Source organism: Phodopus roborovskii, unplaced genomic scaffold (genome assembly GCF_943737965.1).
Source record: "Phodopus roborovskii unplaced genomic scaffold, PHOROB, whole genome shotgun sequence".
Lineage (NCBI taxonomy): Eukaryota > Metazoa > Chordata > Mammalia > Rodentia > Cricetidae > Phodopus > Phodopus roborovskii.
The window spans coordinates 10,718,003-10,732,572 of record NW_026125295.1 but is presented as its reverse complement, the minus strand read 5'-3'; the positions used below and the strand labels follow the sequence as shown (position 1 = coordinate 10,732,572).

General features: G+C 48.3%; 2 protein-coding genes across 2 annotated transcripts in view; both read right to left on the bottom strand.

The window, feature by feature from the left end:
• Positions 1–6,397: 6,397 nt before the first annotated feature.
• On the bottom strand, positions 6,398–8,592 carry Tmem42 (transmembrane protein 42). Its single transcript, XM_051173703.1, has 3 exons — positions 8,375–8,592; positions 7,573–7,719; positions 6,398–6,988 (listed from the first exon to the last, which is right to left on the bottom strand). The coding sequence occupies exons 1-3, from the start codon at positions 8,564–8,566 to the stop codon at positions 6,836–6,838; spliced, it is 492 nt and encodes a 163-aa protein (XP_051029660.1). The 5' UTR covers positions 8,567–8,592; the 3' UTR covers positions 6,398–6,835.
• Positions 8,593–10,845: 2,253 nt separating this feature from the next.
• Positions 10,846–14,570, bottom strand: part of Kif15 (kinesin family member 15) — a 54,980-nt gene continuing 51,255 nt past the window's right edge. The window contains exons 32-35 of the mRNA XM_051202937.1: positions 14,376–14,413; positions 11,453–11,618; positions 11,165–11,296; positions 10,846–10,958 (exon numbers count right to left, since the gene is read on the bottom strand). Of these exons, the coding sequence (XP_051058894.1) occupies positions 10,896–10,958; positions 11,165–11,296; positions 11,453–11,618; positions 14,376–14,413 (399 nt within the window). The 3' untranslated portion in view covers positions 10,846–10,895. The remainder of the gene's footprint in view (positions 10,959–11,164; positions 11,297–11,452; positions 11,619–14,375; positions 14,414–14,570) is intronic.

The window sequence follows — 14,570 nt, the reverse complement described above, 5'->3', positions numbered from 1 at the left end:
TGTTTGTTTGTTTTTTTAGGGAACAGGATCATAAGGGGGAGGGGGGAGACCTGCTTCCAGAGATGGGAGCAGAAGGAGAGAAGAAAAGGGGGAAGAGAGAGAGAAAAGACAGACAGACAGAGAAGGAGAGAAAGAGAGAAAGGTGGGCAGGGCCCTTTAAAAGGGAACACAGTGAATGTGCACAGGTGGTGCTCTTAGTGGCTGCAGCTGAGGATGAATCCTGCCAGAACCCCAAGGACAGGCCAGTGCAGATGTCTGAGTGCTAACACCTGTCAGTCACCTCTGACGATCCAGGGCCCGTTTCTCCGTCTTCTCTTTAGCAGCTTCAGTTTGGGTGATCGCTGTACTCTGGAAATGGCTCTAGGTGTCTACTCTAGCCTGCTTATCCTGCATCACGAGTCACTAGCTGTTTCTTCCCCATCTGCTTTCCCCACACCACTCTGACCTGCAAACACTGAGACGCCCAGGCTCAGTCTCTAGGCCTCTTCTCCCCAAGACCTCATCTGCTCACAACTTCAGATGTCTTCTCTGTGTTACTGACTGCGAGGCTTAGCTTGAGTTGTGTGCATTATGAGATTCCACCCCTTACACCTTAAAAACGAACAGGTCTACCTCTCCCTCTCTCTGTGTGTGAGCACAAGCGTGCAATCGAGTGCGTGTGTGTAACCCAGGGCCTTATACATGCTAGGCAAAAGATCCAAGACTCAACCACATCCCCAATCCCACATTAAGGCCTTTTGTCCAGTCAGGTTTTTCTGACAGCCTTCCATTGCTGCCGTCTTCCCTCTCCCAACTGATCAGACCCAGAGCACGGCACTGTCGGCTGTCCTTTTGCATATTCACACTCATTAAGTTCTGCGGCTCCACCTTAGAAACACCTTGGGGTGGGGCTTGGGGCTTGGAGTTAGATGGTGCAGCAATTAAGAGTGCTTCCTGCAGCCAGGGCAGTGGTGGCACAAGCCTTGGGGGAGCAGGCAGAACTCAGAGTTCGAGGTCAGCCTGGTCTACACAGCGAGTTCCAGGACAGCCAGGGCTACACAGAGAAACCCTGTTTTGAAAAACAAACAAAACCCAAAACAACAAAAAAGTGCTCCTGGCTCTTCTAAGGCCCAGAGTTTAGTCCTTGGTTTCCCTGTCAGAGGCTTCACATTCACTTATAACTCTAGCTCTAGGGGATCCAACAACAAAATAGAGCAGGAGAGACCGCCCAGCAGCTAAGAGCATCTACTATTCTTTGCAGAAGTCCTGGGGTTTGGTTCCCAGCACCCACATGGTGGCTTATAACTGCCTGAAACTTCAGTTACGGAATATCATTGTTTTGTTTTGAGACAGGGTTCCTCTGTGTAGCTTTGGAGCCTGTCCTGGCACTTGCTCTGTAGACCAGGCTGGCATCAAACTCACTGAGATCTGCCTGCTTCATGTAGGGGCCCTCGGTCCAGATGGGCCTCCCTCCTTTTATCTGTATCCAGGAATAAAGACTTTGTCTTAATTTTTGCTGTGATGAAACACCCATAACCAAAGCATCTTGGGGAAGACAGCGTTTATTTGGCGTACACTTCAATATCACTGTTCATCATCAAAGGAAGTCAGGACAGAAACTCAAACAGGGCAGGAATCTGTAGGCAGAGGCCATGGAGGAGAGCTGCTTACTGGCTGGCTCATCCTGGCTTGCTCAGCCTGCTTTATTTTATAGAATTTAGGTGGACCAGCCCAGGGATGGGCCCCGTCCACAAGGGGTTGGGCCCTCCTCCATCAGTTACTAAGAAAATGGTTGCCTATAGCCCGTTCTTGCCACTGACAGTCCCTTCCCCACTTAAAGTCTCTCTGTGTAGCCCTGTCCTGAACTCGCTCTGTGGACCAGGCTGGCCTCACAAAGATCTGCCTCTGCCTCCAGAGTGCTGGGATTAAAGGCTGTGCCACCATCGACTGGCTCCTGTTAAGGAGACATTTTCTCAATTGAGGTTCCATCCTCTCTGATGACTCTAGCTTGTGTCAGGTTGACATAAACTAGCCAGAACAGGATGGCGCCACGTGTAGTCTGAGTTTTGGTCATGTGACATGTGTAGAGATCACTAATAGCTCTGGGCAGTGAACGGCTACCAAGGCAGGGCTGAGTGTGGGAGGTCCCGGGCCAGGACTGTCTGAGCCACTGCCCTCAGGCAGAAACGATGACATGGGCTGGGTTTGAGGCTTTCAGCTCTGCTGCCCCCCCACACCTTACCCCACTTCAGTGCCAAGCTGCCAGCTTCTCTTCTAAGACATCGTCTAGGAGCCCGGGCAAGAGCCAGAGTCATCTCTGATCTACTTCCTTGCAGAGACTGACGCTAAAACATCATTATAAACCCACAAGCCCTCAAGCATGGCGGCTCACTTTTGTAATCCCAACATTTTGGGGAGGCTGAGGCAGGAGGATTGCCTGACCTACATAGAGAATTCATCACAACAAACAAAACCAAGACCTCTCCGAGCCTGATTTTTTTTTTAAAAGATTTGTTTACTTTGTATACTGTATTTTGTCTGCTCACCAGAAGAGGGCACCAGATTGAATTACAGATGGTTGTGAGCCACCATGTGGTTGCTGTAAATTGAACTTAGGACCTCTGGAAGAGAAATCAGTGCTCTCTTAACCTCTGAGCCATCTCTCCAGCCCCCAAGCCTGATTTTTAAAAAATGTTCAAAGTCCCAAAAAGCCATTTTTCCCTCCAAGCGTCAGGGGGCCATGAGAGATACAGCAGGTGCTAACTAGTGTTAACTCTTAATAGCCTGCCTTGCTCTCTTACTCAGACTAACTGCACACATTCTCGCCTCAGAACAAGTTCAAACTAAAGGCATTTTGTAAATAAATCATAAGTTGAAACCTTACAGCTATGTACAAGGTCAGAGCCACAGATGTACAGCCAAGGTTACTAAGAAAAGCATGCCTACTCTTCACTTGCCTTTCTACTAACAATGCTGCATAGGCTTGCCTATAGTTACTCAAAGTTGTCACTGGGCGCTGTGCCCTACCCTGTCTGGCCATGGCTTTGCTCTTATGGCCTTGGACCCTTGAGTTGTCATGGTAAAAGGCTCAGCTCCTTATCACTTCCTCTAGGAAAGTGCTTTTGAGCGATGAGAGAAATGTCTTTATCACTTCGAGGCTCCTGAAGAAGAGGAGTTTTTAGAATGGAGAAGGAGCCAGAAGCAGGACAGGAAAAAGAGCATGACCTGAGCTCAGATCCTGTGGGAAGTTGCGATAGAAATCTTTACCCCCTCCTTGGCTCCTGAGAACCCTTTCATGTTTGGGACCCCGGGTGGGGGCTGGAGCAGGTCCCTTAGCTCTTATACCCAAGAAGACACACAAGTGGCTCATAAGCATAGAAAAGATGCTTGGCATGGCTGCTCACTATAGAAATGTAAATAAAAGCCACAAAAGACACCACTAGGGTGGCACTCTTGAACCAGCAGGGTAGTAAGCCTCTGGGAAGGCCTGATGGGAAGGGTACCGCTGTGGTTGGTACCATCCCCTGGCTGAAATCCTCAGTTGTTTAGGAGGAGCACATCCGTCCCCCTCTCTTGCTAGTTGTGGGAGCCATGTGAGCAACTGCTTCCACTCAACCCTGGGGACTTCACAAAGTGATGGACCGTGTCCTTGAAACACGAGCCAGAATCAGCTCTTTCTCAAGTTGACTTTGTTAGAGCATTTTATCACAACCACAGGAAAAGGAACTAAAACAATGGCTATGATAAAAAAAAAAAAAAAAAAAAAAAAAAAAAAGGATGGACAAAGCGGACAAAGGTAGGAGCCGAGTATGGCCAGAGTATTTCACACGTATGAAAATGCCGTAATCAATGTACAATTAACACATAAACACCGGAAAAGATGGATACTAATAGTGTTGCCAAGGAAGCTGGTGAGGTTGGGACATTGGTGCTTGGATGGTTAGACTATAAAATGGGTGTGGCTGCTAAAGCTGTTCCTCGAAAACAGGAAGCTCAGCACTCAGGAGGCAGGGACAAGGAAGAGCTCTGTGAGTTTGGGGTGGCCCGGTCTACATAGCAAGTCCCAAGCTAGCAAGGGCTACACAGAAGCCCTGTCTCAAAAACAACAGCAGAACTAAAAAGACCAAGTTAGAATGGCTTATGTGTCCCAGGAACCCCACTTCCTAGGTTTATATTCACGAGAGTTGAAATCACATGTCCACAAAACACCTGGGACATTAATATCTGTACCAGTACTATAACAGCCCCAAAGCGGAAACCACTTTGTCCAACATAAGGTCTAATGGTCTACGTGCAGGGTAGAATGGGACTGAGCCACCCACAGAAAGGAATGAAGGAATGAAGTGTTAAAATGTGCTACCTTAATAATGAGCCATAGAAACTGCATTAAAAAAAAAAAAAAAAGACACAAAAGACCATAGGAAAAAAATAGGCAAATTCATAGAAACAGAACCATTTGTGATAGCAGGGACTGGCGTGGAGGTATGAGACAGAGGGTAACTGCTGATGGATATGGCTCTGAGTAGTGAAAGATGTACTGGAATTAATGATGATTGAAAATCTTGTGGATATACTGAAGGAAAAAAGAAAAACCCTGCTGGGTTGTACCCTTTAAATATAAATAAAAAGCAAGAACAGAAAGTGGTAACTGTCTTATCAAGGCCACAGGTTGTAGACACCTGATGTCAAATACCCAGCTCTGAAGCAAACAAAACTCAAGCCACAATCCAGGATGCACATCAGAAAGGCAAATATTGTCTTGTGGTTTATTCTTTCTGCAGAAGAACCACCCTCTCCAACAAAGATGTGAACATTGCCAGCCGTCTGCTCAGGAGATTCCAGAGGCACACATTTCTGCTTTCCAGGGAACAATTCATCCTCCCCGTAGAAAAAGACCTTGATCTGTTTTTCCACATCTGTAGACTAGCCAGTATCAAGCACCTGTTATGCACTCAGCAGGTGTCTAGATGGGAGGCAGAGTCCCTTCTGGGCAGTGCATGGGCCAAGATAGACTTCTGACCTATGTGATGATGGCATGCCTAGAGAGACCATACCAGTGGCTCTCAGCAACCTTCAATGCTTTTTTAAAGGCCTATTTTACAAGCATAACTGTTTTTTTTTTTAAAAACATTTGTTTATTATGTATACAGCGTTCTGTCTGCAAGCATGCCAGAAGGAGGAATCAGGTCTCATCATAGATGGCTGTGAGCCAGCATGTATTTGCTGGGAATTGAACACAGGACCTCTGCAAGAACAGCCAGTGCTCCTAACTCTCTGAGCAGTCTCTCCAGCCCCCTATGCACAACTGTTTTGTCTGTGCATGTATGTGTCTGGTGTTAGCAGAGGTAAGAAGAGGGCATCAGATGTGCTAGACTAAGAGTTCAGATGGTTGTAAATCATTGTGTGGGTGTAGGAACCGAACCCAGAACCTCTGCAAAAACACCAAGTGCTCTTAACCGTTGAGCCATTTCTCCAGCCCTCATGCTTGGTCTAGATCTGTGCCTGGCCCACAAGGGAACACACTTTATGGGGCCTTGAGTGGCTTTCCTCTTTCTCGCTGGTAGAGAGACAGGATCAGAATAGACCATCACACGGGGAAGGCGACCGTGACGAGGTTCTGAGACTTGACAGCTTCTTTACACTGGGTCTCTCTGGTCTTGATTTGCTGGTGTAGGAGGCAAGATTGTGCTGAAGATTAAGAATGAGGCTTGGAGAAAAACAGACTGGACTGACACTCTCTGAAGGACTCACGAGCTGTGTGATGTTGGACAAGTTACTCCCCCTGCTCCCGAGACTTGGTTTCCTCGCCTAACATGAGAACACCCGAGCATCTTCCTGACGGAGTGGTCAGGTTTTAATACGTCAAAGTGGACTAAGCAAAACGACAGCTGTGCCTTGGCTCCCACAGTGTTTAAAGGCGTTTGGAACTAGCAGCACAGGTTGTTGCCGGGAGTGCGGCAAGTGGGAGAGTCTAAGGCTGAGGAGAGAGCAAACACACAGGCACACAGCACAACTGCATCCTGTGAACTTGCAGAGTTTTCCATACTAGATGCCTGGCCACTGGGGACTCCAGTGTGTAGGAAGGGAAAAGTTGTCGCCAAGGTAGCAACTCCTGTGAGAGTGTTGAGGAGAGGCGAGGTCCCGGCTGGCGGGAACAGGGAAGCTAACTGTGTCGCCGGTATGCTCTTCCCGTCACCTGTCCAGCCGAGTATGGGAGAAAAACCTCCACGTGTTGGGTCCTGGTTTGGGAAGAAGCACAGGGCACCGCTGACGATGGACACAGAGGCGCGCGGTATCCACATGTACTCCACATGTTCCACTACCCGTCCTGAGAACTCAGCTACTTTACCCCCCAAGTTAGAAAGAAGTAAGATTCCACACCCAGTGTAAGCCTTAACTTACAAATGAGTATTTATTAGCCCAAGTTTCCTTCTTTTGCGGTGCGTTCATAGGCGTGACCTGACACCTGTTTGCTCGTTTGTAACTTAAGGGAGCCCCGCCAGCTACTCAGTCTGGGATTTATGAAGGGCCACTGTCAGGTAGAAGAACCATAACCACACTTCTCAGATACCTGACATCTTGCTGGGCAAGATCCCAGAGTCTTCCAGGGTTTCCTAAGGCAGCCCAAGCATCAAAGCACTGTGCCAGGCTGAAGGACCTGTGCTGTGGTGGTTATCTTCCTCTTACGGGAGCCAATGCTTCGACTCTCTAGGCTGTGAGATGGTCAGAGGCCTGTGGTTGGTCTGGCATCTCCTCGTGGTGGATGGTCCAAGGCTGTACTCCCAGGCAACCCTGGAAGCAGTCCTACTTGTTGGTCAACCCAGTGCTGGGCGTCACGGCCATCTTTACCGTGTGACTATCCAACCCGATGGTGTCGCTGCTGCTTGCTTGCCTCCCAGGTAGCCGGGAAGTTCCTGTGGATCAGGGTGAGCCCACAGAGGATGAGGAACACCCCTCCCCACCACAGGACCTCCTGGCACTCTCCATACAGCAAGTAGCCCAAGATGGCCTGTGGGAGAGACAGCTGTAAGGGACTTGGCCTACCCTGGTAGGCTCTAGCATTCCTTAGTGGCGTCTTTTTCCCTGAGGCGGTCAGAGGCCAAACTCTGCTATTTCATGTATCATATACGGCTACCACCTTCATCAGATCAATGCAGGTACTTCTGTCTCCTCTGTGGAGGTCAGGGGTTACCTGAGCTGAGCAATGAGGCCCAGCAAAGGCCAGTAGGCGGGGCCAGTAATCCTAAAACCAAACTCAGCCATCTTCCATCCACTTCAGGACTGACTGGGTTACTGGACTTTGCAGGCCCTGGACATATGCAAAGAACCTGCGCTAATCCCATCTACCGCCGTAGCTAATGCCGAGTTCCCAGACTCATGAGAGACACGCCAAGGGACTTCCTGTAGCTGCTGTTGGCACAGAATGACACTCAAGATTTCATTTCCTAAGTTTTGCTTTAACTGCTCCTTGACTGGCACCAGCCCAACCTCTGCTTAACTTCCTGTCATTTCCTGAACCTGAAAAAGCAGGGACCTCCCCAAGGACAACTCACCCAGAGCCCTGAGCAAGGACAAGGTCACCAGGCTACTCACCGAGCTGACTATGTTTGAAAACGTCACGGTGACGGATGCAATGGCTGAGGACATAGAGAAACTGAGGCCGCGGCTAAAGAAGGTCCACATCAGAGAATTGGTACTTGCCATGGCAATAAGCCCTAAGACACGCAAGCCAAAATTCACCTGCAGGAGAAAGTGTTACTGTAGCCACAACCACCGTGGGCAGAGCCTTGCAAGGCCGGGGATCTCTAGGAGTCTCCTATGAAGGATGTGCAGACCTCGGTGACGGTGTGTGTGTGTGTGTGTGTGTGTGTGTGTGTGTGTGTGTGTGTGAGATAGTTTTCTTCCCTGTAGACCTCAAATTTGTTGTAGCTCCGTAGTCTTTTGGAAAGGGAAGACTTACAAAAGGGCATCGTTAAGGGGTCAGGAGCAACCTGCTCACACGATGGATAACGAAAGCCTGATCGCTATGGGGAAAGATTTTTAAAAAACCCCAAAAAACAAAAAACCAAAAAACACAAAACTTCCATGGTCTTCACCCTGGACCACTTCTGCCCAGAGGAACACCCAAAGGGTTATGTGTGGCCCTCGAGCTTGGAACCTGCAACTCTAAGACGCCTGAAATCTAAAGGCCAGGGCTGACCTCTCAGCTGCTGCTGAGCCCAGCCCGTGTAGGAAGACTCAAGACAGCACAGGTGCCAGGGCCATCAATCAGCCCAGCCCCTCGGTGCACTCAGGAGGAGGCCCGGACCGCGGTCCTCCTCCACCCTACCCCTCCCCACCCCTACCCCTCCCCACCCCTCCCCGGCCTCGCCGATCGGACCGCCCTGGGCTGCACCTGGCTGCCGAAGGCCAGCTTGGCGGCGGCGGCGGCCAGCGCCCCGAACGCGCCGGCGCACAGACAGTTGACCACGCCCCAGAAGCGGCACCGCATGGCGCCGGCCCGGAGGCGAGCGGGGAGCTCCACCGGTGCGTCGGGGTAAGCGGATGCAGACACTGCAGCACCTGAGGACGGCGGCCCGGCCGCCATGAGGCCCGATCGCCCGCCGCCGCCGGCTGCCAGCCCTCCGTGAGCCCGGGAGGGCGGAGCCGGGGGGCGGAGCCGGGGGCGGAGCGGGAGGAGAGCGTGCAAAGGAGGAGGAGGCGGCGAATCTGCTGCTGCTGTAGGAACCTGGGGCCCAGAACCTGCAGCCCACACAAACCCCTGACTGAGGACGGCCTGCAGCCCAAGCGAGCCTGGCGCTGATGGAGGAGTCTGCTGGTGAGGACCATGCGCCACGGAAGGGAACGTTGGGCTGAGGGGAACCTGCTGCCGAGAATGCTGTGGTCTGCAGTTCCATACCTGCTGCCACTTGGCATGGATGGGCACCGAGAATGCTGCCTCCTGGCTTTGCAGATCCCAATGCCAGTCTGCATCGTAGGGATGCTCCAGCAGCCTCTCGACCCCAGGCGATGCAGGGGACAGCTCTGCAGACACGCAGCTTGAGACAAACCACTGCTTGGGGAAAGTGCTGAGGAAACACCATTTATTAGTCACTGCTGGGACCACCAGAACCACATCACTTCTAAATCCATCTTAAGTTACCCAAAATACTAAAACGCATCACCTACTGTCAGTAATATTACACCGTTAATCCTAGCACTCCTGAGGCTGAGGCAGGATTACTATGAGTTCGAGGCCAGCCTGGCTAACTTTGCAAGTACTAGGCTAGCCTAGGACTTAAAAAAAAAGGGAGGGGGGGTTGTCAGGGACCTAGCTTAGTGCTTCCCTAACACATGGAAAGTCCTGAGTTCAATCCATGGCAGTGTGTGTATGTTGGGGGTACATTTCCTTAAAAAGCAAGATGCTCAAGTGTATAGTGGGCCTGGTGAGGGGCGCACCTCAGGAGGCAGAGACAAGTGGACCTCTGTGAGTTCCAGAACAGCCTCACCTACATAGTCCTAGGCCAGCCAGGGCTATGTATCAAGATCTCTTCGTAGACTACATAAAATACAAACAATACATATGTATGGGAGTTTGATAAAACAAAAATAATTTCACAGCCCACTCCTCGTTTAGCATGCTGTTTTCTGTTAAGAACTTTTCGTAGACATTCTTAACATGCCACATTGCAGGTGGTCTTGTGGCTAAAATAAAGGATGGATTATTGGGGGCTGGTGGCTTCCCAGCTAGCTACCTGTGTGGGCAGCTCAGAGCAACCCCTTCCTCGATCCAGGGGAGCCAGTGCTTTTTGCTGATCTCCATGGGCACCTGCACACATGTGCACACACCTGAACACAGATACACATATAAAAATATCCCAGTTAGTTGTATGTGGTATAAACCATCCCACTTTGCAGATGAAGGAGTTGAGGCCTCCTTGTGCTACTCCATTTCATAGTGGAGAGATCTTACAATGTGGCAAGAACAGACAAGTAAAGCTGAAGCAAACCTAAGTTTCTTGTCAGGATTTTCATCCCAGAGATTAGAAGATTATCACCGTGCTTTTAGCAGAAAGGGTCTTCATGTTTTGGCAGAGGTTGAGAAATAGGGGGGAATGGTCTATCTGTGAGGCCCCCAAAATTAGTGATTTTAGAGCAAACTAAGACCAAGTAAAGCTAGAGGGTTGATTTATTTTATTTGTGTATCCAAAGTCAAAACCTAACTAATAATCTGGGTGTAATGGTGTATACCTAAAAACCCAGGACTCTGAATATAGAGGCAGAAGGAGCAGGAATTCAAGGGCTTCTTTGCCTACACAGTGAGTTCAAGGCAAACCTGGATCACAGGAGACCCTATGATCCTCATCAAAAACCTCAAAACTAGGTTATGAGCACTTGTTTTTGCATAGTTTTGCATTGGTTTCCCTGAACCCAACCATCAGTAACTACTTCTAGGAAATCTGACCCCTTCTTCTGACCTCCAAGGATACCAGGCACACATGTAGTACACGGACATACATGTAGGCAAAATAGTCACACACATTTTAAAATTGGCTTTTAAAATTTTTTATTTGAAAAATTAGACATGTAAAAAATGCTCACGACAACAGTTATAAACAAACAAACAAACCAGTATGAACAAGTTTGCTACAAAATCAAATAAATTCTCACCAAGTTTATCAAAGGTAGATCTGAGGAGAATAGAACATGACCAACATTCACCACAAACCTCAGCTTTAGACCTTTATTTTAAATGCACTGTTACCCTCTTAACAGCCTGCTGTGTTTGCATGCAGAGCATCTATCAGAGTACTGAGGATCACCGCGTAGCATGATTCATAATTAAGGTCTTTAGTCTGGCTCTATCACTTGGGCAAGTACAGTGTTTTTAAAGAACCAGTGTAAACAAACTGATGTGTAAGGAGCTGGCTGGGTCTTTAGAATTCATTCTTTTTCTTTTCTTTCAAAAATACATTTTCAGCGCGCAACTTTTCTGTCTCCTGTAATTTAAAAAGAGAAGAAAATTAAGTTTCTAATTATTTATAGAAATTATTTCCTTGATTCTGTATATATTCAAATTAAAGGTATGAGATTACAGAGTGTGACCCTGTTTCAAAAAACAAAAAAGTACAGTAGCAATGACCAATTCATTAAAACAATTGCTTTAAAACCACAATCAGCTTATTCAGAGCAGTCTTCCGTTTACCTCAGCAAGCCTGACGTTTTCCTTCTTGAGGCGCACTACATACTGAATCTTCTGATGTAGGTTTTGATGACCTACCAACTTTCCATTTTCCTCAGCAAGATACTCTAGTTGCTTTCTCAACATTTCCATTTCCTGTCAATCCAAGGATCGGAAGGTCACATTATGTATCCCCTTTCAAAAGCACCAACCGAGGTGAGCAAACGTCTGTGGGCACTCCGAACACTAGGGAAACGGAACCACAGGTGTGGTTTTTGTTAACTATGTATTCAAGCATTCTACCCAGCACACCTGGAAAGTTCTGTCTCTCTCTTCATACATTTCTTCCAGTTTTGACCGCAGCTGCTCCTTTTCCTGAAATGCTCTAGACTCCAAAGTTCTGGTTCGCTCAACTTCCTCACTCATTCTGTGACAGACCTTCTCCTTACTCTGAAGGGCACTTTGGACTTCTTCTAACCTGGAAGAACAACAGCATTACTTTATGGTATATTTCAAGAAAATATAATAAAACAGGACTCAAACTAGGTTTTTCCTTCTAAGTTCAGGGTTAGGATTCAAAGTATCACTCATCTTCAGGTCTCCTGAACAGCTGGCAAGAGAAGATAGGCTTGCTGCGTGGTGGTAGCACGCCTTTAATCTGAGCCCTTGAGAGGCAGAGGCAGGTGGATCTTTGAGCACAAGGCTGGCCTGGTCTACAGTCCAAGTTCCAGGACAGCCAAGGCTTACACAGAGAAACCCTGCCTTGTGGGGGTGGGCTAGGACTAGGACGGACCTAGGGGCGAGCACGCTCCTGACATTGGTCCAGGCTCTGGGACCCCAAGCTCCTCAACACGATAGAGGGACAGTACTGAATATGTGATTGCTTTGTTAGGTCGATAGTTTAACCCTGAGAAAAACTCATTAAACAGTTTTATTATCACTCAGAGCAGTGCTCTTGTGTAGCCCAGGCTGTCCTCTAAAGTCACCATGTAGCTGAGGATGGTCTACCTCACCTACACAAGCACTGGGGCCTTGGCATATTCTACAATGCCTGGCTTCAAACTCTTCTCAAATAATAAAAATTTAGCTCGAAACTCTACTTGCCCAAGTGGAGACAGAAATAAGGTATCATTCAGTCTGTAGGCTTGAAGTGTCTCCAATCTCAGAGCGATGATTTCTGATTTAAAAACCGAACTTCAGACAATGGAACATTCATTCTTTCCTCAGGTGTATGTGCTTTAGTTTACCCATTTTATACGACTCAATTAAAAAGCATAGGATTTCACCTCCTTTCTGTGGGATACTTTGTATTGGAAACAAAGATGACACACAGATCTGAGCCTTCCCACAGGCCAGCTCAGTCTAGGCGATGTGTTTCCAGAGCATGCTCAGCAATACCCACAGAGACAATGTAGGCAAGTGCTCTGCCTCTGCTCTGGTTGGATAAAAAGCTCAGATGCTACCCATGGCTACCTTGCTGTCCAGTCGTCGTCGGGTGCTGTGGCTTGAATGTGAAAACTTCCCATGGACTCATGCATTTTTAACACTTGGTTCCTAGCTGACTGGCGCTAGTTTGGAAGGCAGTGGAGACCTTCTGTATGAAATACATCCCTCTAGGGCCCATGCCTTGAGGGTTTCTGCTCTGTTTAAGACAGGTCTCTCTATGTAGCCCAGGGTAGCCTTGAACTCAAGAGACCCACCTGCCTCTGCCCCGTCAAGTTTCATTGCCCAAGCACACTCCTGCTTTCTGTTTCCTGACTGAAACTGCAGTGTGACAGCCAGCTTCCTGCTGTTGCCACTGTGGCATTCCCGACCACGAATGGTCTGTTTCCCTCTGGAACTGTAAATCAAAATAGACCCTCCTTTCTTTATTTGTCAGTACTGTATCGAGACAATGAGAAGGAGACAAAGACACCTGGTTCTTGTTTATGAAGCTCAATTTTATGAGGGGAAAGAAAACCAGTCCCTTCACATCCCAGCAGAGGATGTCACCTGGCCTAAGCTGGGCATGGTGAGCACATCTTGTCTTTACTGGACACTGGTTTTCTAAGCCCTGAGGATGTCTGGTCTAGGCTAGCCTGGGCTACATGATGAGACCTCAAAGAGCAGCCGCTGCCACCCTATGAAGGCAAGACATTGCAGCTACAGTAGGTACATTGTAGCCGACAGTACCAAAAGCAGAATAATGGGAAAGTCTCAGTTCCTGATGGTATCACCAAGTCCCAACCACATGAAATTAAACAATTCTGCCTATGTTACTGCAGTCTAATAGCTAGTTTCCTGCAGCACTGAAGAAAATGTGTGTGTGCCCACGGCACAATGTGAGCTCTGAGTGCTTCCAGGACCACACATCACTGAGGACTTCTGTCTCCACAAGAAATCCATGCCATTCAGTGACAAGTCCTGAAGGATATATCCAGACTTGCCGCAGTTCCACAGACCCATCTGGGCTGTTGACCATGCTGTACACTAACTTAACCACTACTGGCTGCAAGCCTGTTAAACTGCTCCTACTCCCCACGAGGAGAAAACCCCTCAGCAACTCAAGAAAAATAACGACTGCCCATGTGCTACTCTTTGTTAAAAGTGGCTTTACATGAAAATCCTATTGAGCAGATAGCATCAAAAATAATTTTGGGGCTTGGAGAGACGGCTCAGCAGCTAAGGGCACTTGTTGTGGCAGAGAACTGGTGCCCCGTTCCAAGCATCCATAAAGGGCAGGATGCAAATGCTTGTAACTAGCTGCAGAGGATCTGCAGGCATCTGTGATATGTGTGCATACCTACGCACACACACGCGCACACAAAAGTTCCATTCACATAGACCACAGAAGGGAAGGAGCTACCTTATGGATGTATTTTCCCTTCAGAGGAGACTTTTACCCACAGGACAGTCCATAGCCTGGTAACTCATGTTTCAGGGGACCCGATGCCCTCGTCTGACCTCTGCAGGTACTAAGCACACACACCACACACAAACATAAACACAGGCAAAGCAAAACACAATCGCGTGAGATTAAAAACAATGACAAAAGAACTAGGCCTGGCAAGATGGCTCAGCAGGTAACCCCTGGTGACCTTTATCCCGCTGACCTCTGTCTACAGCCCAGTGTGGAAGAAGAGAACTACTCCACTGTGCTCAGACCTCCGCGCACTTGGCATGGTGTGCGTGCACATCCCCGCAATAGTTTAGAAATACTAAAAACAAGAAAAAGATTTGAAATATAGACACTTACTCTGCTTTCATTTTCAGGGTTTCTTCAATAAGTTTATTCTATAATTAAAAAGAAGAAGGTGGTCAGGTTCTTTAGACCTTTACTAAGATGAACACAGAGAAGAAAAACTCCATTTTCCTTTGTGCTAAGAAAACCAAGCCCATGTCCCCTTCCACGTATGTCCCATACACAAAAGGTACCGGTTCACAAGCATCT

Excerpts from the sequence above, each read along its gene's own strand:
- Tmem42 (XM_051173703.1), bottom strand. The coding sequence starts at position 8,566 with ATGGCGGCCGGGCCGCCGTCCTCAGGTGCTGCAGTGTCTGCATCCGCT. Across the intron at positions 7,720-8,374 it reads AGCTGGCCTTCGGCAGCCAG|GTGAATTTTGGCTTGCGTGT; the intron begins GTGCAGCCCAGG and ends TTTCTCCTGCAG. Across the intron at positions 6,989-7,572 it reads TTTCAAACATAGTCAGCTCG|GCCATCTTGGGCTACTTGCT; the intron begins GTGAGTAGCCTG and ends TCTCTCCCACAG.